The sequence below is a fragment of the Tachypleus tridentatus genome, chromosome 7 (assembly GCF_004210375.1).
Source record: "Tachypleus tridentatus isolate NWPU-2018 chromosome 7, ASM421037v1, whole genome shotgun sequence".
Taxonomy (NCBI): domain Eukaryota; kingdom Metazoa; phylum Arthropoda; class Merostomata; order Xiphosura; family Limulidae; genus Tachypleus; species Tachypleus tridentatus.
Genome location: NC_134831.1, coordinates 85534447 through 85559440, shown reverse-complemented (window position 1 = coordinate 85559440; position 24994 = coordinate 85534447). Strand labels below are relative to the sequence as shown.

The window sequence follows — 24994 nt, the reverse complement described above, 5'->3', positions numbered from 1 at the left end:
CCTTAATAGATTTCAAATATAATCGACTTGCAATAAAAGTAAGTTTTGTAAATCACGTTATTGATGGTTCTAAATGGATATGTTACTCACTAGTAACATCGTTCAATTTAAGAACCAACAAACGCAACTCTATGGTTTATTTAGACTGTTACCTGGACGTATAAGGTAAGCCATCTACATAACGAAACATTTTGTACGTATATTAAACAACCAAAATAGATTTGTTACCTATATGTAACGATATGTAATAAACTATTAAACAAGCTTCTACCGATCCATCAAATAGTTGACACAGCACTCCACCTTTCGGAAAATGACTGATTTGCACTGTTGAGAGAAAGTCTATTGCATAATGACTCAGCACAATTTCGTTTACATGTCACACCAACTAGTTCGATACGAATTTCGCCAAGCACTGGATCACAGAAACTGGTACTACACCTGTACGACCTCTTTGTGAATTAATGTTTTTTGTTTTATTTTAAATATTATCAAGACACGTGCTTTGCCCCGCTTAACAACACTAGGCTGGGAAATATATAACCTCATTATCCAACCAAGGATTTCTTACTTATCTTGGCATAACGGTTAGGTTAAGAACCAGAATAAGAAGGAATTTTACGTCACTTCGAGTCTCAGAAAACATCAGCTAGTCCTGTAGTAGTGATCCACCACACAAGTAAGCGATGGTTCATTTTTAATATTAGTAGTAATAGTAAAGCGACTGAATAATAACATGAAATTAGTTAGAAATTAATTTTGTAACCTAAGTCTACATTACGCACCATGGAAAACCAGGTTCGTTTCTGTCGAAGAGTGAATAGTTTGTGCAATACACTCATGTTCCTACTGTTCAAATCCCTTTATATTTATCCTTTTATGCTGGGTTTGAATATCACGAGGTTATGGATTCAAAACACTTTCAAAAAAATATTCGAATTTTATCTCCTTTATCTCATACTGGGCCTAATGGTGAGTGTGTTCGACTAACAGAATTAAAACTAGTAGGCGAACATGCTTTCCTCTGTTGGAACGTTATGATGTAACGCTCAATCCCACTATTCGTTAATAAAGAGTAGCCCAAAAGCCGTTGGTTAGTGACGTTGACCAGCTGTCTTCTCTCCGCTCTATTACTTCACGTAGCTGTCGAGAAACGTTTCACTGAATTCAACAATTCAGCGAACCGAGCCTCGTCGCTGGGATACAAAAGTACAAGTAATAATCAGTGATGACGAGAAAACCGACTTGTAGAGAAAAATATGTTTGTAAAAACGGCTGGTTCGCTCCTCTACATAAAACTTTTCTCAACCTAAACCAGCCGTTTTTACATGCATAAACGTTTTTTTTTTGTTTTTTGTTTTGAATTTCGCGCAAAGCTACTCGAGGGCTATCTACGCTAGCCGCCCCTAATTTAGCAGTGTAAGAGTAGAGGGAAGGCAGCTAGTCATCACCACCCACCGCCAACTCTTGGGCTACTCTTTTACCAACGAATAGTGGGGTTTACCGTCACATTATAAGGCCCGACGGCTGAAAGGGCGAGCATGTTTGGTGCGATCGGGATTCGAACCCGCGACCCTCGAATTACGAGTAGAACGCCTTGACACGCTTGGCCATGCCGGGCCTACATAAAAGTACAAGGAGGTATACTTTTGACATAACAGTTTTTATTAGAGTTTTTGAATAACGGCGAAAACAAAACCGGTCTTTAAGTTTCAAACACGGAAAATATATAACAATCAACTTTAGCGCTCCAAGTTAAAAACCAGAAAAATCCAACTGTTCTAGATGTAATGTCAAGCACAGGTTTACGGTGTATTAACTTCCTGTTGTGATATGAGCATGTTACTAGGGGCTTAGTGTTTAAATCAGTATTAGAACTGGATAACTGATATTTTAACAATAAATATGAAATATGCATGAAATTATTTTAGATGTTAATTTTGAATCAATAGCAAGATATGTGGGAGTTTATGTTAAGAACAGTGGTATATGGAAAGTGTTAGCACGTCATGTGGGAGTTAATGTTGAGAACAGTGGTATATGGAAAGTGTTAGCACGACATGTGGGAGTTAATGTTGAGAACAGTGGTATATGGAAAGTGTTAGCACGACATGTGGGAGTTTATGTTGAGAACGACACGTGTGGGAGTTAATGTTGAGAACAGTGGTATATGGAAAGTGTTAGCACGACATGTGGGAGTTTATATTTAGAACAATGCTATATGGAAAGTGTTAGCACGACATGTGGGAGTTAATGTTGAGAACAGTGGTATATGGAAAGTGTTAGCACATATAAGAGTTAATGTTGAGAACAGTGGTATATGAAAGGTGTTCGCGTGACATGTGGGTGTTTATGTTATAAACAGTGGTATATGGAAAGTGTTAGCAAGACTGAGAGTTTATGTGGTTGTAAACAGTGATATATGAAAAGTTTTAGTTCTAACATTTTTGTGTCATTGAAGCTGCATTTTAACAGCAGCTGTTATGTGCCTTTCGGTCAATGAAGGCTCATCTTAGCCGGAAAGGAAACCGTTTATGATGCCTTACCTTTGTTTATACCTTCATAAACAAAATTATAATTATTGCTGTGGTTTTTAGTGTTTGGTGGTTAACATGGTAACCTATGAGAACCTGCACCAACGTTTCAAAACGTTTACCTTAACACCTTCCCTTCATCTCATATTACACCACTCACCTCAAGATGTTAGGCCTGATGAAGGCCTGCGCTAACAAAACTCGTTCACACACATTCTTTGTTCTTTCTTTTATTTTTTTGTTTTCCACAAACTGTCGGTCAAACATTTTTACTACAGCTTCACATGAGAGTGAAAAGGGTTATTCGGTTTAAAAATGGCTGAAAACAGCAGCAAAATTATAGGATAAAGACATTTACAAACACATAAGTAAGTATTGGTTAAGCCAAGCAAACTAGATTAGTAGTTTCTAGCTCACAAAAAAAAAAAAAAACATACAGGTGGATGGACGATTATGATTGATTATTTGTTACCAACTTCTAAGTACAAATTTAATAAATTTTATGAAAGTATCCTAATTTATAAGCATTTAGCGTCACGTGATATTAGCTTTTATAATTAATCTAAATTATAATGCATGATACAGTTATATCGATGGTATAGTGGAAATGACAAAAACTGTTAATCTAAATTCTATGGCGTTAGCTAAAAGAAGCTACTAACACTGTTTCAAAGAGGAACCCTCACCTCATATTGTTGGTTGTGCAAAGCAAATGTCTGTTCTGAACAGTAGGGTTGCGATTCTAAAACTAATGCTGGTTACTATTTAATGTCACTTTCTTACTTATTGTAGTTTGTTGGTGTGTGTTGATATAAAGCCATGATATGTAATCAAATATTCCTTAGCTGTGAAAAAGTGAGGCCAAAAAAGGGTTCAGAGTCCGACATAAAGGAATGAAATCAAAATGGACGTTTAAACTGACAGTTACACTTATAACATTGATAAGAATCTTACAACTGATATTTTTTTCATTAGTTAACCAGGCTGCATATTTTGTTTTGTTTGCTTTTGAATTTCGCGCAAAGCTATTCAAGGACTATCTGCGCTAATCGTCCCATATTTAGCAATAAAATGTGAAAAACTAGAGGGAAGGCAGCTAATCATCACCACCTGTCACAAACACGTGAGCTACTCTCGTATAAACGAATAGTGAGACTAACAGTCACATTACAACGTTCCCACATCTGAAAGAGCAAACATATTTAAAGGGAAAAGGATTCGAACATGCGACCCTCAAACTGCGAGACAAGAGCGCCCAACCACCTGGCCATGACCCACGCCTTATTTTGTTTCACCCATCATCATGTCCCAAGTTGAACAAAAATCGCGTAGAAAAAATCAAACAAAAAATAGCAATTAATGAATAAAACTCTTTTCAGTGTTATAAGTGTAGCTGTTAGTTTGGATGCTAACTTTGATATGATTCTTTTAAGTCCCACACTCATTCTTCCTTTTTTGTCCGCACTTTGTTCCTCACACCTGAGATGTTTTTCATCAGATATGTTGTACCTTGAGGAAGCGAGGGGCATTTTACCTTAAAATAATGCTGTGCTAGTTATTAGCGTGTCAGAACTGTAAATTAGAGAATTAGGGATTCGCGTCCCGTTACCACAAAAACTCATTCCACAGTACGGTGTAGTAGGTATATTATAAGAGTAACCGTGAGACAAGAAGAGCCTAAGAGTTAGCGGTGAGCTCTGGCGGTTCTCTAATGTAGTGAGAACAATAAACAATGATGTCCGCTTTTCACGTGTGTTGACATTGTACTTAAATTTTGGCATGAAGTTATTTTCAACCTGAATAGATCTCTATGCGGCACATCGGCTAAACGACTAGGTCGGAGACCTTAAGTTTCAAACACATCTATCATTAAATTATATGTCTGGGTCACAGGAAGAGTAACCAGTCAACAGTACTCGCTTCCTGTGTGGCTTATTCTGACCAAATAGCGGCACTGACTGTTACAGCACAGCTTAAAATGTGGAGAGTGTTCTTCTGTAAACTACGACGCGAACCTTAGACTTTTCTAATTTGCAGCCTGATACGTTAGCCATTAGACTTCATCTGTCCCTATTTTAAAATATAAATGCTTAAAGCTTTGTATTCACTCGAAGCCTAATAAAAGTGTTAAGTTGATTGATTGATTACTTGGAATTAAGCACAAAGCTACACAATGTGCTATCTGTGATCTGCCTACCACGGGTATCGAAACCTTGTGTATAGCGCAGACAAACCTATGTGCCACTGGAAAGCACGTCAAATAAGAAATAATGTTAGAATTGTATTGTTGTGACATCAGTAAAACGTGCGCAAGCCATGAATCACCAGAAAGATTATGTTTTCTGTAAACTACAACAAAGCATAACATATGAATTTCAAAAGAAATAAAAATATTTGTCACTCATAATTTTTCTTTTAATTTTACTCTTGTAACAGAAGGGCATTTTGTTGCTACTCTGGCTGGTATACTCCAGGTCAGTAAACTTCCTAAGGGCTGTCGGGAAATTGTCGTTTTGTCAGATAAACAATAATAATGATAAGAAAGAGTAATAAAGGAAAAAAAAAACTTGAATTTAAACATTTACAAGTCCCTTGAATTCATCGCAGATTTATTTGTTTATTTTACTTTATGTACCCAAGCAAGTAAAATACACAAAACTTTACTACGTGGAACAATAAATGAATATCTGTTGATGTAGGTCTAATTATAGTGTCTTTGATATAACATTCCTAGTACATGCTATGCCTACGCGAGCTTAAACTATTTGTTTTTGTAATTCTTGTAGTAATTTATTTGACATTAGCATAACAGTAACATATTTTAACCACACGTGACAACCATGTACATATTCTGTGTCTTTCGCTGCCGTAAAAAACATTTTTGAAGTGGCGTTTCTAAGCGAACCAGAGTTATGATTTCCATATAAGTTTTGACAGTTTAATAATACGACATTTACCCTTGTACCACTTTAAGTTCAAATACTGCATACACATAATTTAATGCATTATGTTAAAAGAAGCGAGTTTTAATAATACATAAGCTGTAGCCATACATGCCATGAAAACCATGGTCTGTTGGTTTTACCGCCACCTACAGCCTTACTAATATTTTACTTATCAACATAACGTGTGATCAATGCTCATACTACTAACCAGCCTTACTAATATTTTACTTATCAACATAATGTGTGATCAATGCTCATACTACTAACCAGCCTTACTAATATTTTACTTATCAACATAACGCGTGATCAATGCTCATACTACTAACCAGCCTTACTAATATTTTACTTATCAACATAACGTGTGATCAATGCTCATACTACTAACCAGCCTTACTAATATTTTTTTAACATGACGTTATCAACATAACAGCCTTACTGTATTTTACTTATCAACATGCGTGTGATCATGCTACTACTAACCAGCCTTACTAATATTTTACTTATCAACATAACGTGTGATCAATGCTCATACTACTAACCAGCCTTACTAATATTTTACTTATCAACATAACGTGTGATCAATGCTCATACTAGTAACCCTGATGAAGCCACAATGGTGAAACGTTGGCGGAATGTTGTTTCTTTTATTAGTGGTGTGTAACGATTGTTTTTACTCTCTTCAACTTTTGTTGTCCAAATGTCTAAGTCCCTCCAGTTCACATTGCAAATTCTAAAACAAATCAATATTGTAGTGCTACTGTGATGTTAGGTGGTTACTGTTTAAAGTTTGTACATTGATTTATTATTTAATTAAGTACTAGAAAGAACTTTGTCCCTTTAAATTTTCACACAATAGTTTACTGTACAGAGTAAATATTTTGTTCAAAGTGCTCCACTAGGTTTACCTGGTATCGTCGAGTGGGATACGAATACTGTGGCTATCAGAAATTAGTTTAAAATGAGAGAATCACTTTGATATTTACAACAGTAATAACCTACAACATATGAGGTTCTGCAATTACAAACGAACTGTCAAATATATAAATGTATAAAGGTCGTTGGCCTAAATACAAGTTCTGGAATTTGTTCAGTATACAAGAGAGCAATTAAAATAAGTGTAAATAAAGACTTTTGTACTTGTTAAGAAAAGGGTTAAGTTTTACTTTTTTTATCATCAGGGATTATTTCATTTTTACCTTAGAAGAATCAAAAGAATACTTGTTTATAGATATGTGTTCAACTACATAAGATAGAAATTTTAAATGTTTACACAAACAAGTAGAAAGTTGTTTGTGTGTCTCGCCAGACTGACAATTTTTGCAATCCGTTCATTCACTTGCACACACATTTCTTAAAGTACCATTATCCATATCCTTTTTGGATGGGAGTTGACTTAGATGTTTTTCCAGATATAATTTCTAGTTATAGTTTAATATCACTTTTATACTCTCCAACTGTTTTTAACCAGATTTTTTTATGAGATGAAAGAAGTTCAGACAGACGGTAAAACACGATAAACATGGATGTCTACAAAATATTCATTTTCTATATCAATTTGTTGCTTATTTGTAAATAAATTAATCACGTGATTAGGAGTGGGAAAGAAATCTGAAGCTGCTATTTTGTTTTGTATTTTTAATCAGTCGAACTTATAATTCAATTTGAATGAATAGCAGTTTTTAATACACGTACCTTTTGCCATTTCAATACCCGTGTTGGGTAGAGCACAGATAGGCCTTTGTGTAACTTTGTGTTTAATAACAAAAGCAACAACAATAGATTAAAGAGAAAACCATAAATAGTGTCAAGGTTATAGAATGGTGACAAAATACTATCAACATATGGAAACCAAACAACTGGTTTACAAAGAGTGTTTGTTAACCTGAAGATGACCTAAGAAGGTCGAAACGTTGTTCTCTGCTTTATTAGTAAGTTATAATACCCATACCAGCAGTCTTGAGATACATTTTTACTTCAAGTGGGTTTCTCGTCATCACGAATTACTTCACCACGGTGATTTATACGAGAAGTGCAAGTCTATCGTGTTCCTTTTTGTGTATTATCTGTTTAACATCTATTATGCCTGAATTTACTTACATTACGCCATTGTTAACCCTACACACTCGTGTGATCCTAACGAAACTAAGAAACAATCGGTTTGTAAAGTGAACTTAAGATGATGACAATGTCTTCAATTCTTCTTATGAGCATACATTGTATGGGCAATACTGGGGCTACAGGGTTTCCCATATTTATAATGAGCATTCATTGTATGGGCAATACTGGGGCTACAGGATTTCCCATATTTATCATAAGCATACATTGTATGGGCAATACTGGGGTTACAGAATTTCCCATATTTATAATGAGCATACATTGTATGGGCAATACTGGGGCTACAGGATTTCCCATATTTATCATAAGCATACATTGTATGGGCAATACTGGGGCTACAGGATTTCCCATATTTAGGTTTCAGATTGGAAATAATTTACACATTCAAACCATAAATTGAAAGATTTAGCTGCAAAAATCAAAAGGTCTCTTATTTTGGCAAAAACGAGGACTAGAATCGTTTTGGTAACGTTCCAGAGCAGCATTTATTGCTTCAAGGACGGGGACTTAAGTAAATAGATTTGTTTTCTACCTCAGAGGTGACTAATTGAATAAAATGACTGAATTCTCGGCGTTTTCTTGATATACACTTTGGAATGTTTTTACAAAGGAGGAAAAACAAGAGACATATTCAGAAAATATCCAAGCGACGATTTTCTAAAGCTGTAGTTGTGAGCTTTGTATGCCGAAACAACAACACGTAAGGGGAAACCAGGCTTGTGAAGACCAAAAATTTGAAAAATATGGAAATCTGACGAAGACGATGAAACTGTTAGAAATTGTTTTAATTTCTTTATTCTGGACATAAGATGAATCTTCGAGAAGTTCGGCCATCTTTTCCTGTTATGCTGTTTGAACCTTAAAAATAAAATTATCAAATTTAAGTAAAATTATACTTCCTCAATTTTTTAAAGGCCTGGCATGGCCAAGCGCGTAAGGCGTGCGACTCATAATCCGAGGGTCGCCCTCCCAGCCGTGGGGGTGTATAATGTAACGATCAATCCCACTATTCGTTGGTAAAAGAGTAGCCCAAGAGTTGGCGGTGGGTGTTGATGACTAGCTGCCTTCCCTCTAGTCTTACACTGCTAAATTAGGGACGGCTAGCACAGATAGCCCTCGAGTTGCTTTGTGAGAAATTCCAAAACAAACAAAACATTTTTTAATTATTTGATTAATTAAAACGTACCTGAATAGTTATATTTCTTCGTATTAAGTTTTAGGCAAAAAGGTGCGCAGTGTGGTTTCTGTGCTTTGTACATCACGGGTACCGAAACTCGCTTTGTAAGTTCACAAACGCACCGCTGTGCCTCTGAGGCGCTTTTTTTTTTCAATAAAGTCTTCTTATCTTTTTGGAACTAAAATGTGAGAAGAGTTTTGTTGTTGTTGTTTTTTAACTTTGATAGAAGTTACTAAGTTTCAGGGATATCTTCTTATTGTTTTGATAGCTTCAAAATTAAAACTTGTTAATATGCACTGTAGAAAATTAAGAATGATACGGCCATCGGGACACTTTTTTTAGAAAACAAATATCTAACCTGGTTTATTAGGTAAGAAGTTCGTTCTTCTGCAGACGATGAAAGGTGCTTTTTCACAAAAGGATCGTAATTCGTAACTGAATATTCGCTGGAGGAAGACACGCGTTATGAGATAATATTATAGGTACAACAAGAAATGTTATACAAACCAGCTTCTTTGTTAACCTAAACCTAACAATAAGAAATGTTTATAACAGCAAAAACTATCTAGACCTAAGCCTAATAAAAGCTATTGCAATCAAAGTTAATAAAATAAGTAAATTGTTTTTTTCCAGTGAAGTCGATAAGACATTGTGTGTTATTATTGATCGTACAAGTACAAGTACCCGTCCCCAGTGACGGAACAAAGTTTATGTTAATCTATCAATTTAAATTATTTTATGGATTTTAAAACGATTAATTGCGTTGCATTCTTGGTTTCACTCAAAACCAAAGGTCTGAGGTGCTTATACTGTCCACTGTGAAAGTAATTATTGAACACTTCAGTCATACCACTCAATAATAACATACGGTAAATCCATATTTTTCATTCTTCAAGTTACGTTACATTTAAAATGAGAATGATAGAGTGAATAATTCATAAAAGTGTAGTGTAGAACATCCCGTTTGTGAAATAAAAACTGTCATCAACATTATCCATGTCTGTTCTCTCGTCATTTCAAAAGTGAAAATTGACTTCGTATGCGCGCGCAGCTTTTCAAACGGTAGATAGACAACTTGCTATAAATATTGTTGAAATTGGAACTGTATAGTGAATTATAACACTCAAGTCTATAAAGTGACAAAATACTTCAGTTTTTTACGGTTCAGTGACTCAGAAAACTTCCAATAACATTTGATTTTTTATCATTTTTGTAAAGTTTTTCTTGACAGTGCGGTCCGACTGGCATCACGAATATAAATATATATAATTTGTTATTTTAACTTGAAACAAGCCTAAACAGAAACAAAAAACTCTGCATCAACTGAAAAGAATAGTTACAAGCTGCAATGTGGGATTATGAAATGTACCCTGGGTTTTGGAGGTGGCTGGAGAAGTAGGACCCATATTGCGGTGGGGTTACACTGTCTATTACTCTTATCCTCCATTTTCCAGTCCCGCACTAGAAGTAAATAATAGTATTAGATATAGAATTAGAAATAGAATTTAGGAGAACAAGATGTGGATGTTCAAGCCCACAACGCCCAACGTCTATATCTCACGCTTCACTGCCTGCAACCAGTTGTGGGAAGGTGAATGCTCTCCCAAGTAAAGAATTAATTGAAATGAAAAAATAAAGAAATAAAGTACTACAATTTGAGAGTAAGTAAGAAGAAAACGAACCTCTCGATGCTAGTATTCCAGTCCCCAATATGGTAGAAAGGCACTAATTAACAGCACAACAAATGAACTATACCAGCATGAAGCGTCCCATCAATATGTTCAAACTAGCTATATAGTAAATATGTACACTATTATTTGCACGGGTACAAATTTCATGACGCAATTTTCGTGCTCAAGTGTTTTTAACGTAATTATGGTTAGTTTTATAATATTTGGATATTTGTTTGTTTGTTTGTTTGTTTTGTGAAGTTTCTTGCAGTGTGAGTCAGCAGACATATCGCTGTGCCACTAGGGTGCTATTCGGATAACACAATTTCTATCTTTCAGAAAACCTTAAAAAGAAACATTGCTGCATCCTTTGTTTGTTTGTTTGTTTGTTTTGAATTTCGCGCAAAGATACATGAAGTCTATCTGCGCTAGCCGTCCCTAATTTAGCAGTGTTAAACCAGAAGGATGACAACTAGTCATCACCACCCACCGCTAACTCTTGGGATACTCTTTTACTAATGAATAGTAGGATTGACCATCGTGTTATAACACCCCCACGCTAAAGGCAAGCATGTTTGGTGTGAAAGCTAATAATTAACAAGTTTGAAAATTCGTTATTTTTCTCATTATTTGAGCTCGTAAACTAATTAAAAGCGAAATTGAATTTACATAAAAGCCTAATGGTCATCTTAAGAAGACTTTTAAGGTCCGAAATGATGACATCACAAGGAAAATAAAAATTCTTGTTTTCCATTTAAGAGGTTGTTTTTTTTCTAGTTTAATTCTTCAATTTTATCAACACTTCATTAAGGCCACGACAGGGTATGCCTACCTAATGACCATTCATGATGTTTAGAGAAGTTGAAAAGAGTTAGAAAAACTAAAGCTGCAATGATCAATAAATATAGTTCAAACGTCTCCCTCTCGCTGTTCCCCCAAGAAACACTGGGCGTAGTTTGGCCTTGTGGTACAATCGTGGTTGAATTATTAGAGTAACACGCAATCCCTCAGAATGGATAGTATGGTGCTGTTAGCTATCTGCTTTCCTTTTAGTCAGGAACTCAGAATTAGGGATAATGGCAGACATGCTTTAGTTGCTTGGCAGTAAAAACAGTAACCTCGAATATTAGTCTCCTTTTTTAGCATTTATCATAACAACTCAAAAACTTGTTCTAGACGTCTCAACATTATGTTGTGAATAACATCGTGTTATCATTAATTGTCAAATGTTAAACCTCTTGTATGTCTTTAAAACACAAATCCTTATATCTTTGTCCAAACTATTCTCAATAAAACTTAGGGAAAATGTCTAAGACTCAATAAATTTAAATATGGGGTTTCATCTTCTGATTTAAGGAATTATGCCCCACTACAGTGGCTATACTTTATCTCGTTAGGTAAGTATTAATGATTTGAGTTATATCCTAATGATTTTGAAGGAGATAAAAAATGATAAAAATGATAAAAATGATGATATTTAAGTGGACTTTTCAGCCTTCTGATGCCAAGTCCATGTCAAAAGCAAACAATTTGTTTATCATTGATTAAAAATTACGTAAAAGTACTGACGTTAATTACTTGTGTTTATAATTAGGTAAATGTAATAATTTGGCAATTTCTTTATTTCCGAAAATTGAGACGGAACATAATACGTACTCTAGACTTTGGAATAGACATGAACGTTTTACCGAGATACTGATGTAAATGTCGGTAGTAAAAATTCAATAGTTTTACAACAATTTACCAGATGCTTAGAACAAGAAACGAACTAAGAACGTTTACTTCTCGTGAATTTGGCCCAGCATGGCCAGGTGTTTAAGGCACTCGACACGTAATTCGAGGGTCGTGAGTTCGAATCTCTGTCACACCAAACATGCTGGCCCTTTCAGCCGTGGGGGCGTTATAAAGTGACGGTCAATCCCACTATTCGTAGGTAAAAGAGTAGCCCAAGAGTTGGCGGTGGGTGGTGATGACTAGCTGCCTTCCCTCTAGCCATACGCTGCTAAATGAGGGACGGTTAGCGCAGATAGTCCTCGTGTAGCTTTGCTCGAAATTCAAAACAAACCTTCTTGGGAATTTCTTAGCAGTAATGACTGCTTGTACATAGGAAACTAATGAACATAGATTTGGCCTTGACGTTATAACATCAGTACCCAGAGAATTGCTGCTAATAATCTTATATCGTTGTTTGTACTTTGCAGTAACTGCGTCTTCATCAAGTAATGAATGTTTATATAAGGGTCGTGTAGGCAGAAGCGGATTAAGGCAGGGACCAGTGAGGTTTTAATCCCAGGATCTAGCTCAAAAAAGACCCCTTATGAGGTTCATCTTTTTTTTAGTCTAATCTTTAGTTTAGATCTTGTAGAAATGTAGTTCCAGGCCTGTCTGACCCTCAATCCGACCCTGGCTATAGGTGATATAAAAAACTAACAATTGGATTCTAATGTTTGAATGTTTTTATATTGATTGGTAGATTTTGTCTTCGTTCACAGTAAAACAGGTTTACATCTATTTTCACCAAACAATGTTTTAATTGTTATTGCTATTCTTACTATATGTTTACATGTTTGTGTAGTTACAATTCATTTTGCTCTGAATTAATTTTACACGCATGTTTCTAATTGCTTATTTACTTCCTTAACAATATTAAGGTATGCACGATATAACTCTATGTTATATGTACCCTAATTACTCAGTTATATTATTGGTGTTCTAATTGTTCCCCGCCAGCACAGCGGTAAGCCTACGAACTTACAACGCTGAAATCAGGAGTTTGACTCCCCTTGCTAGACTCAGTAGATAGCCCGATGTGGCTTTGCTATAAGAAAACACACACACTGTTATAATTATTATCTTTACACCTTTATTGTAAAAACACTCAGACACCACATGATGAAAAGGGCAAATAGTGTGTACGATTTGTTTTAGAACAGCTACAATTGGTTACCTGCTGTGTTTAGCGAGGGGAATCGAACTCACCATCTGATTTTAGCATTGTAAGTCCGAAGACTTGCCGCTATCCCACCGAGAAACGAAGGACTTACGTCAAAATGTAGTGAAAATAATTTTATCAATAGTGAATTTCATTCACTGGTTATACTATTTCAACGTAATATTTTATACCCTTGGATGATAGCAAAGTATCACGCTATCGTGTTTTAACAGACCACACACTATATTATTCAGTATCTCTTCCGTCATCTGGAAGGACAGCGGTAAGTCTGCGAACATATAACGCAAAACTCCAGGGTTCGATTCCCAGTAGTTAACATAGCAGGTATTCTAACGTGGTTTTTGCTCTACAATAATAAAGGCGTGAGTACCTTCTAATTTTTGTCACTTTACTGCTATATAAAAGTCTGTCCAGGAGAGAGTTCTCAGCACCAGGTCAAGCATGGCGTTGTGTGTATGACACCACATCATTCACATCATCATGACGTCAAACAAGGTAAGATCCGAATAGGAAGGCCGAGAATGCTCCTTCGAAATATAAGTCAGATTTTGGGACAAATCTATCCTTTGGAATTATTACGATAAAGTATTTGTTAAAACAGACTGAAGATACCAATTACTTGTTCTGAAGAGGACGACTTTTCTTTCTTCAGAAGAAGAACAGGTGTGTATGTAGGTAATCACATGGTCATCGTATGTTTTAATGTTTTATGTAATGGTACCAATACGTCGCATGTTTACACTTTTTAGGTAAAGTAGATATTGCTCATGATAGGTAGTTTTTTTTCCAGAATCTAAAAGGCTCTTTATTTTTGTTGTCTGTTCATACACGACAAAATTGCGAGTGCATATTGGAGAGGTCATACTGAGCAAGCTTTGGTTTCCTGTTATTTTTGACGACTTTTATACTACGTGTTAAGTAGAGAGTTAATACAGATAAGTCGCAATTACTTGAGCCACAGTGAAGCTAGTTCTTGATGACGCGAAACCCACTTGAAATAAAAATGTATCTTAGAACGGCTGGTATGGGAATTAACACTTTTATTGATAAGGAGAGAACAACGTTTTGACCTTCCTAGGTCATCTTCAGGTTAAGAAAAAGAGAGTTTGAATGAGACCGTTGACGGACACATGTCTTAGGGACGAGAGTATAAACGGATACGGGATTGTAGGGGGCGTTGCAGGTGTGTGCTAGGTTATTAATTAGTATAGGTATAAAGTTGTTCCTTTATATTAGTTTAATTTTGGTTTTAGTTGCTGTATAAATGGAGCTTCTTTGATTTTGCGTTTGTTTATATTTGTTTCCCTGCTTAATATTTGAGTGTTTTCTATTATTATATTGTGTTTATTTAATTTGCAGTGTTCAAAAACGTGTGAAGGTGTTTTTTTTGTGTTCTTTAAATCTAGTATCCATTTTCTGCTTGTTTCTTTAATATAGAAGTCGTGGCAGTTGTTGCACTGTATTTTATAAATTATGTTGGTGTTGTATTTGTCAGTGTAGTTTTTACATAGTATGGACTTTACTTTTGTACCTGCTTTTTGAATACATTTGGTGTTTACTGGAATGTTGTATTTTGTTATGTTTTTTTTCCCAAATGTTATCGGAAACATATTGTATGCAGCAGTGCAAGGTTTTGTAATTTGTTGTATCTTGGGATTTACTCTTGTTTGTTCACGGTTGGTTCTAAGTTCCCTCTGGCACTAGTACAATGAGTTTATTTCTCCTGGAACCTGTAAGGAAACTCCAAACCTGACTAATCCAAACAAAGTATTTTGGTTTCAAAAATATGGTTTAGTTCCGATGATCTGCTCTTTCAATTATAGAATAAATATTTCAATTTATGATTGTAATTTTGTTTTATAAAATTACTTTGTACCCTAGTGACATCGTTTAATGATACATTGAAACGTTTTTTTTAAATAACTGTAATTCAAATTATTTAAAACCTTTACGAGTAGATTACTACGTCAGAGGTAATTTTGTATTTTTAAAAATCAGAGGAACAGGCACCTTTACTTAGTCGTCTGTATTCTTGTTAAGTGCAAAGCTACACAATAGGCTTTAGATTCTATGTATATCAATCAAACTCGGAATTTTAGCAATTTAAGGTGATGCTTCTGGGTACGAGAAGTATTGAAGAAATACGTTAATCACATCATATCTTAAGCAACAAAAAAAAAATGACAATGCTCTTCTACTTACCTGGGGCCCGTGTCCTAGGGTTCGTGTCCTGGGGCCTGGCATGGTCAAATGGGTTAAGGCGTTCGACTCGTAATTCGAGAGTCGCGGGTTCGAATCCCTGTCGCACCAAACATGCTCGCCCTTTCAGCCGTGGAGGCGTTATAATGTGACGGTCAAGTCCCACTATTTGTTGGTAAAAGAAGAGCCCAAAAGTTGGCGATGGGTGGTGATGACTAGCTGCCTTCCCTCTAGTCTTACACTGCTAAATTAGGGACGGCTAGCGCAGATAATTCTTGTGTAGCTTTGCGCGAAATTCAAAAGCAAACAAACCTTTTTCTACGAGATTTACGTACTGAGTTGTACAAGTGTGTATAACGATCGCGTGCTAATTAATTGAGGGTAATATGCAGTACTGTGTTGAACAAGAGCTGGTGAAGTACGTGATTGATAACACTGTATATATTTTGAACAAGTCATACAACTAAGAATTCTAGCATAACCTAGTATCTGTGCTAACAACTGAACGGACATGTTTTTGTTTTCTTTTATTAAATGAGAGAAAGGCTTGCAGGTAATAGATTCTATACAACGTGTATTTTTATTACTGGTCACTGATATTTTTCTGTATGTTTACTTGTATTTTCTAGGAAATGAGACATAGGCCAGTAAAGAAGTAAAAACACTTAGCAAGCACTTTGTTACTGGTAATCACGTGGTACTGAAGATTGTCAGTGAGAAGTTTCTAACTAGCCAGTCAAAGATAAAAGAACTTTTTCGTGTTGTCTAAAGGCAATATGATGGTCTGTAGACGCTAGGTGTTAAGAATAATCATTTACGCATGCGTACAAGTGAGGTTGATTAAAAGATAAAATGACCGTGCGGACTGGATGTTCAGAAGTGTTGAGCGAAGAACTAGGTTTTAGAAAAAGCTGTTTGAAAAGCTTTCTGGGTGCTTTTCAATCATGTTTCGGGGTTCCAGAGGCGCATCTAAAGAAGGAAGAAGTCACAATGGACTGTTCAGTGGGATGCTGTAAGCTTGTCCATGGAGCTCCGTCCGTTAAACTGACCAACCTGATCAATGGTAAACAAGTCTATGACACCTTACATCTCCGTTCACAGGTAAAGTGAAACATTCGTGTTAAGTCTGTTAAAATGATATAACCAATGCTGAATTTCATATTATGTGGTCGTAACATCCTGCATTTTTTAATCATACGCATCTTGTTAACTTGTTACATCCGCAAAGCCATTGTTACAAAGCAACAAGCAAGCGATGTTTAAAGTGCGTGTTTATTACAAATCATTCTAATGCTTCTGCAAGAGAAGATTTGGCAAATTAGAAACACTATGTTTTTTTTACGTGAAGTGCCACCTACAAAAAGATGTAAATACAGTTCATTATTCTTAAGCTATACGAATATCTTATAGAAGTTTCTTTTGATGTCCTATAGATGGCAGCATACAGAAAGAACGAAGATTAGGTGTTGGTATGTCGAAAGTGGTGATAAATTAAATATCTATACAATTAAGACATTCCATTATTACATAAACATCTAGAGCCATGGCTGTATACATTAACCGTTGACAACCAATCATATTGTTCAATATCTTCATGGGTTATTATTTAGTATAAATCTCATTATTACCTATTTATCCTTTGCTGACAGAGTGCGAAGATGAAATGTTCTTACATTTGTTTACGGGAAAATGCGTGAAAACTAACTGAAGAGGTAAATAGACTCTTATAAAGCTGACTGATTATTTTAAGAAACCAATAAAATACTAGATTTCGTATAAATCATCCAATTGAGATAACGCCCCATGATAAGTTGTACAAGACTACAGAATTGGAATCGTCAATCCCAGTGGCACCTTACACGCATCAGGCTGAATTTTCAGATTAGAGAGCCCTAGAGATCAAATATAGCCATCCCTAATTCTGAAACACTGACAACAGAGATTGACTGTCACTTTCATGAACGTTCACACTGAAAGCATACAACGTGTTTGGCAGCATAATGACTCAAACCTGGGACTCTTCGATCCTCAGACCAACACTTTAACAAGTAGAAGGCCACATCCGATCCAGCAAGGTTATGAATATTACAATATCATAATTAACTTTCACTCACTAGTGTCCTTCATTCTCAAAAACTGAAGCATCCAGGTGGAAACATTGTACGTCTAAGGACTTATAACGCCAAAAATAGGGTCTCGATGCCCACGGTGGGCACAGCACAGACAGCCCATGTGTAATTTGTATGTTTGACAAACAAACAAAAGTTAGAAATATTTCTAATAGACACATATATTTTAGTACTTTTAATGTGTTCGTCAATATTAGCCCAACTTTAGGAAGGTAACTATGCACGCACGCACGCACATACACAAAATATGTTTTAAAGCGTTTACATTCATGGCAAAGCTACTGCATTAAGACAATCTACTGCTATTTTTAACCTTGAACTACTGCTAGAGAGAAGGTAGTAAGTCAGCAGCACCCTATTGCTCACCATGCACTTTCAGGATTTGACTGTCACTCTTATGCCGCACTTGCAACATGAAGTGCTGGGAATGGTTTGTGGCGTCGAGAGAACTCAAGGTCTGGCATGGCCAGGTAGTTAAGGCTTTCGACTCGCAATCTGACTGTCGCGGGTTCGGATCCCCGTCACACCAAACATGCTCGTCCTTTCAGCCGTGGAGCGTTATAATGTTACGGTCAATCCCACTATTCGTTGGTAAAAGAGTATCCCAGGAGTTGGCTGTGGGTGGCGATGACTATCTGCCTTCCCTCTAGTCTTACACTGCTAAATTAGGGACGGTTAGCACAGATAGCCCTCGGGTAGCTTTGCGCGACATTTCAAAAACAAATAAACAAAGAATCAAACTCTACTGGCCAGTTCTAAAATACAGAGCTCAGCAACAGCGCCAAATTGTGTCTTTTTAAGCGACAAGAAAATATTAATTAATCAATTTTTTTCAAAGCTGAAAGATGTTTAACAACTAACTAGAGTACCCGTCGTCCGGTTATACAAATTCATGATTATTGAAAGGCCATCTTAAGGCATGAAAAGTTACCTTAATAAAATAAAATGAAACAAAAAACTGTCAATACAATCTGTAAACTTATATGTATTTATCCATGAACCAAATGCACCTTCATACTAAATTTGGTGAAGAACTATTCACGGAAGGTGAGATAGTGGTAAAAGCCCCAAAACTGTAAATTTGTATATTCTATCCCATGATCCAATGAATCTCGATTCCAATTTTGGTAAAGATCCGTCTACACCCTGCGAAGCAAATACATGGACATGTATAGGGTCAGGAGTTACTTGTTGTCTAGTACCTAAAAAAATTCCGTTTCATTACATTTCCCTTTCGAAAATCTTGGAAAGCGCAATTTAAGAGAGGGAATACTAGGTGTGACTGAACTAATACGGCTTAGGTCAATTCTTATGAATACTTGCTGGCATTTTCAACTACCCTCCCTCCAGTTCTCACAAATAATTACCTTTCCCAAACTCTGCTAGCAATTGCAGCCAATCAAATTCACTATACTATTAAATGAGAATTAGGGGCAGCCTAATAGTTAGCAGGCCCTGATTGTGAATTTGAGATTCCTGATTCACGTCCCCCCTGCTGTCAAATCGTTCTCGAAACGTTGTAACCCTGGATGCGTTATAAGAGTAACAATTAAATAAAATTGTGAATTTTAGTTTCATTAAACTCTTTTCTTATGTGCATTATATAAACTACAAATTAACGGAGTGTATAATTTATATAATTGTTTATTTTTGCTTTCACCGCAGCCAATCACATGCAACTCACACTGCTGCCGCGGCTCGTTGGTGTCAGGCCATTCAGGAGCCAGACCTCCAAGAAGTGTCCTTACCCCGCAAGAAATGTTACAACAAGCAAGGGAATTTTTAGAACAGTACTATGTTTCGATAAAACCGTAAGTATCTACTCTTGTTAAAGGTGCGGGGGGGGGGTTACACCTGGTTGGTTGAGTTCCGGCACAGTTTCAATCTGTGATATACAACAAAATTTTCTCCTCTGCGCTTTAAACTGTCACAGCCAATACATAGTCGATGGCTCATTATGATTATGTCATTTTTTATTCTTACGACATATAAAACTGGCATTAGAACCCGACGCCACTTGATTTATTAGTACAGAAACCAGTCGGAGTGGAAAGTTATTTTAAATCTACCTTTAAAATTTAGAATCCAGGAATTTTAAAGTTTTTATTGGATGCGACACGATTGGCTTTTAAAGAGAACGTAAAATCTCACGTTATAATGGATTTTCTTCCTGATAGATAAATAACACGAGAATTATAGAATTAGAATAGCTCCTCGGTTTTTCCTGTTTTCCTGCTTGGAAATAAACCAGTACGGTAAAGAAGAGAAGTAACGTATTCAGAGAACAATATTATCAAGAAACTTTATGAGAATATGAGAACACAGTGAAGTTATATCAAGGCATGATATGTTTATCAGCCTAGAGAATGATATTAACATAGCCTTCCATAACGTGTCAACAAATCCTAGTGATCTGTTTACTGCGGGGAATCGAATTCTGGATTTTAGCATTATAAGATGACAATTTTCTAAACTTACCACTAACCTATCGTAAAAAATCAATTCTTTTATCATATCCAAACAATTCGAAAACCTATTTTTCGAAAACAACTTCCCCACCGGGCACAGACTCAGACACCTCGCCTGATTTTTGGCAATCATGAACGTCGTATTTAATTTTTATTCAAATGAAAAACAAGCATGGAGGGGCATAAGAAGGAGGAGCTAATAGCCCCTAGATTTTTTTTCCAGTGCATAAAATGATGTATTCCCTACTATAATAATTTTATACAGGCTATATCTTCGAAGTGATATAATAGATTTGAATACAAAGCTATTCAGTACGTGCATCCATATCTCAGAAACCTTTACACTAACTATCGCATATTTTGCATTAGTTTAATAAGCTGCTATCTTTATCGTTTCGTGAATACACATCTGAAAGATAAAAGCAGGGGAATGCCACTTGTAAGCATCGTCACTAAACTTTCACAGTCTCTTATCCCACATTACTGTGGTTTACACCCCATTTTAGGTTTTCTGTTCTTTCTAAAAGGCTCCAAGTTGGTCGTACAGTTAAGTTCAATTTAAAGAAACCGTTTTAATGTTGTACTTATAATTCTAAATCTATCGTATCCAGCGTCGTTTTTATAGCGTAACCCTGTTATCATCCTGAAAAAGAACATTAATTCTACGTTTAAATCTATAACTTTAAAAAAAAATGCGTTGATTCTTAAATATGGGCCTGAGTCTGAAATATTACTCAAAGCACTTTAATCGTAAACTCTAAGCCTCCACAGTTTTATAAGTGTATACATATATATATGTGAAAGAAAATTAACACTGATAAAGTTAAGTGAACAAAATCAAAAGGAAGAACTGCGTTAAAAACAGAAAATCCAAATCTCTGACCAATCATATTATTATTTTTATTTTTCAATTACCTGTTTTCTTCTTCACAACTTTGGAGAGCAGTCACCTTCCCACAAGTGTCTGCGGGCAGTGAAGAGTGATATAGATGTGGGGCTTTGTGGGCTTCAACACCCTCATCTCACTCTCCTAATGTCTAATCCTCTTATGTGAGACTAGTGAATTGGAGGTTAAGACTGATAGATGGTGTATCCCCACCGCAATGTGGGTCCTACTTACGCAGTCACCTCCAAAACCTAGAGTGCATTTTATATTCCATATTATAGCCTGTACACTGGGATCTTTTCAATTAGTGCAGCGTTTTTTTGTATATCGTTTTTAATTTATTTTTGTTTTTGCTTGTGTTTAGGTTACAGCAAACTAATATATATATTTATCGTGTGACAGAGACTCGCTTGACGAGTATTTCAAACGATGGAACGAAGTCAAAGCCGAAGTGGAGAAGTCTAGGATCTACACACTCACTTCAGAAGAGCTAATATTTGGAGCTAAGTTGGCTTGGAGAAATGCCACGCGCTGTATTGGACGAATCCAATGGAGAAACCTCGAGGTGCAAGATGCACGTCACGTGCAGACAACTCAGGAAATGTACGAAGCGTTGTGTCATCATTTAGAATACGCCACAAATGGAGGAAATTTAAGGTTTGTTTGGAAAAACATCAGAAGTTAAGAAAACTCCAATCATTTTGGAACATTTGAAGCAAACGAAAAGGGACAAAGTAGTTTCTATTTTATAAGCAATCAACACTGTTTTTAGTTTCTTTTATTTCGTATACGTAACGTTAGAATGAAAACATATGTTTGTTAGTCAGCGTTATCTGTTGTTCACAACATAAGACATTCGTTATAATAATAATAACACAGACTGGTCCTGAGTTAAGAGCTCCGGATTCAGGAGTTTGAATTCGTGCGATACCGTACAATTAGCCCCACACTTTAAGGTATAGGTGTGTTGTAAAAGTAACAATCAATCCATTACAATGAAGAGCGGGAAGTTGGATGAAGTGAGCTGGATGTCTTCCTTCTGGTCAGGCCTGGCATGACCAAGCGTGTTAAGGCAGTCAACTCGTAATCCGAGGGTCGCGGGTTCGAATCCCGATCGCACCAAACATGCTCACCCTCCCAGCCGTGGGGGGGGGCGTTATAATGTGACGGTGAATCCTACTATTCGTTGGTAAAAGAGTAGCCCAAGAGTTGGCGGTGGGTGATGATGACTAGCTGCCTTCCCTCTAGTCTTGCACTGCTAAATTAGGAATGGCTAGCGCCATTAAAAAAACAAACAATTCTTCTGGTCAGTAAATAAAAATTATGGTTTGTTGGTCGTTTTTTTAAGTTACGCACAAAGCTACACAACGGGTTATCTGTGTTCTCTTCTCCAAGAGTATCGAAACCTGGTTTCTAGCGTTATAAGCCCGTAAACATACTGCTATGTCAATTGAGGCAAAAATTATTAACGGCGGCACCTTACCTTAGTAACTTTGTTATATAAATACAAAATACTTTATAACAAACGACGACAGGTTGCCTTACTAACTTTATCATATATGTAAAATACAAATAACTTATAACAACTACTACTTTCATAGGTCAATGATCACTATCTTCCCACCAAGAAGGAACAGACAGGAGGATTTTCGTTTGTGGAATCCTCAGCTTATTAATTATGCTGGATATTTTCGAACAGATGGCAGCGTGGTGGGAGACCCAGCTAATGTCCAGTTCACCCGGGTATGTTTTTTTTTTTTTTCATGCCTATTTCTTAGTGCTTTTAAGGGATTTTATATAAATTTTAACACCAGTAATTCCATTGTTTACACTTTATTCGAGAATCCTATCTCGAATAAAACACAGTTTTGTAGCTCCACCCAACGGAAAATATTTAAAGGAATTTCTATAAAAAATAAATAAATGGTTTTACTGATTTTATTTTCAGTTAAACAAAGAGTTATATCAACTTATTAACCCTTAAATTACAATATTTTTTACAGCATTCACTATTAGTTGATTGTCATAATGAGTTTTTTTTAATGTTTATAACAACACACAATGTAAATATATATATTGGGGAAATTAATTGGGTTGTACTACTCATTTTGTATGTAAAATGCAAAGGGTATCCTAGCGGAATTAGGTGCGAAATTGGTTGTACTCGTGTGTATGTTAGTTGTTAAGATCCCTATAACCAATAAAGTTATAGCTCCGGAGAAAGCTGATGCCATCGATAAATTTAGGGTTACGTGAATCTGACTGACGTGGCCTGATGGTTAGAACGCTCGACTTGCAATCTTGAGTCGTGGGTTCGAATCCCCGTCACGCCGTTAGAATGAGAAAAATCAATCCCACTATTCGTTGGTGAGCGAGTAGCCCAAGACTTCGCGGCGGGTGATGTTGATTACCTGCCTTACCTATAGTCTGTCAATACCAAATTAGAGACGGCTAACGCAGATAGCCCCCATGTAGTTTTGTGCAAAATTAAAGCCAAACAAACTAACCTTTGATAACGTAAACTCACTAAAAATAAGGCATATTAATTCTTAGTCAAGTGTTTAATTTCCTAATGTTGGAGAGTTCGAACCCACGACCCTCGGATGGCGATTTGGAGTACTCCTTACCATCAGGCCATGCCAGGTGTTACTGATAGTGTAAAACAACATTTAAAAGGCTTATATTGTTTGAGAGACTATATGGTTATCACCTTGCTTGTGTACATTCTAGGATTAGTCTTTATAAAGTCGTTAACGACTTTAACATCAGAAATCCCCCCTCACACTAAACATGTTCGTCCTTTTAGCCGTGAGTGCATTATAATATGTCCGTAAATCCCACTATTCGTTGGTAAAAGAGTAGCCCCAAGAGCTGGCGGTGGATGGTTCGACTAGCAGCCTTCCTTCTAGTCTTACGCTGCTAAATTAGGGACGGCTAGCGCAGGTAGCCTTCGTGTAGCTTTGCGCGAAATTAAAAAAAAACAACATTAAATCGAATTTATGTTAGTTCTGACACGCCCTCTGTTGACTAAGAGGACAGTAGACCCATTGTAATTAAAACCCGAAATAATTAATTAACAACGAACGACGAAATCAATATATCCGTAGATCTGTTTGTTTGTTTTGGAATTTTGCACAAAGCTACTCGAGAGCTATCTGTGCTAGCCGTCCCTAATTTAGCAGTGAAAGACTAGAGGGAAGACAGCTAGTCATCACCACCCACCGCCAACTCTTGGGCTACTCTTTTACCAACGAAAAGTGGGATTGATCGTCACATTATAACGCCCCACGGCTGGGAGGGCGAGCATGTTTGGCGTGACTCGGGCGCGAACCCGCGACCCTCAGATTACGAAGCGCACGCCTTAACGCGCTAGGCCATGCCAGGCCTACCGTAGATCTAAGTTACTTCATACAAATATTCGAGTTGTACGTGAAGTTATTACCAAATACTTGATGTCACTACCTTTACTTTGTAGGTTTGCCAGAGACTGGGGTGGAAAGGTAAAGGTGGTCGTTTCGATATCCTACCCTGGATAGTCTCGGCACCAGGAGAAGGTCCAAAGTTTTACGATGTTCCAGAAGAATTGATACTTAGGGTTAAGTTAGAACACCCTCGTTTTCAGTGGTTTAAAGAGATGGAGTTGGAATGGTATGCTGTGCCCGCTGTGGCTAATATGCTACTTGATTGTGGGGGAATAGAATTTCCTGCCGCTCCCTTCAATGGCTGGTACATGGGTAGTGAGATTGGGGCACGAGATCTGTGTGACCCTCAACGTTATAACATTACTAAGGTAAGACAATTAAAATTATTATTCTTGTTATTGTTTTTGCTGTTGTTAAAAGTATCCAGTGGACTGTCTATGCTCTGTCTACCGAATATAGAGTTTAAACATTCGAAGTTCTAAGATCTGCCTCTGAA

At 36.5% G+C, this 24994-nt stretch overlaps 1 protein-coding gene across 3 annotated transcripts in view; it reads left to right on the top strand.

Moving 5' to 3' along the window:
* Window positions 1-497: 497 nt before the first annotated feature.
* Window positions 498-24994, top strand: part of LOC143256092 (nitric oxide synthase, inducible-like) — a 43643-nt gene continuing 19146 nt past the window's right edge. The window contains exons 1-6 of one of the 3 annotated variants that reach the window (XM_076512817.1): window positions 498-679; window positions 16223-16694; window positions 19388-19533; window positions 21479-21733; window positions 22678-22819; window positions 24552-24866. In XM_076512817.1, coding sequence (XP_076368932.1) covers window positions 16446-16694; window positions 19388-19533; window positions 21479-21733; window positions 22678-22819; window positions 24552-24866 — 1107 coding nt within the window. In that variant the 5' untranslated portion in view covers window positions 498-679; window positions 16223-16445. The remainder of the gene's footprint in view (window positions 680-16222; window positions 16695-19387; window positions 19534-21478; window positions 21734-22677; window positions 22820-24551; window positions 24867-24994) is intronic. The other 2 variants (XM_076512818.1, XM_076512816.1) reach the window with 2 other exon arrangements.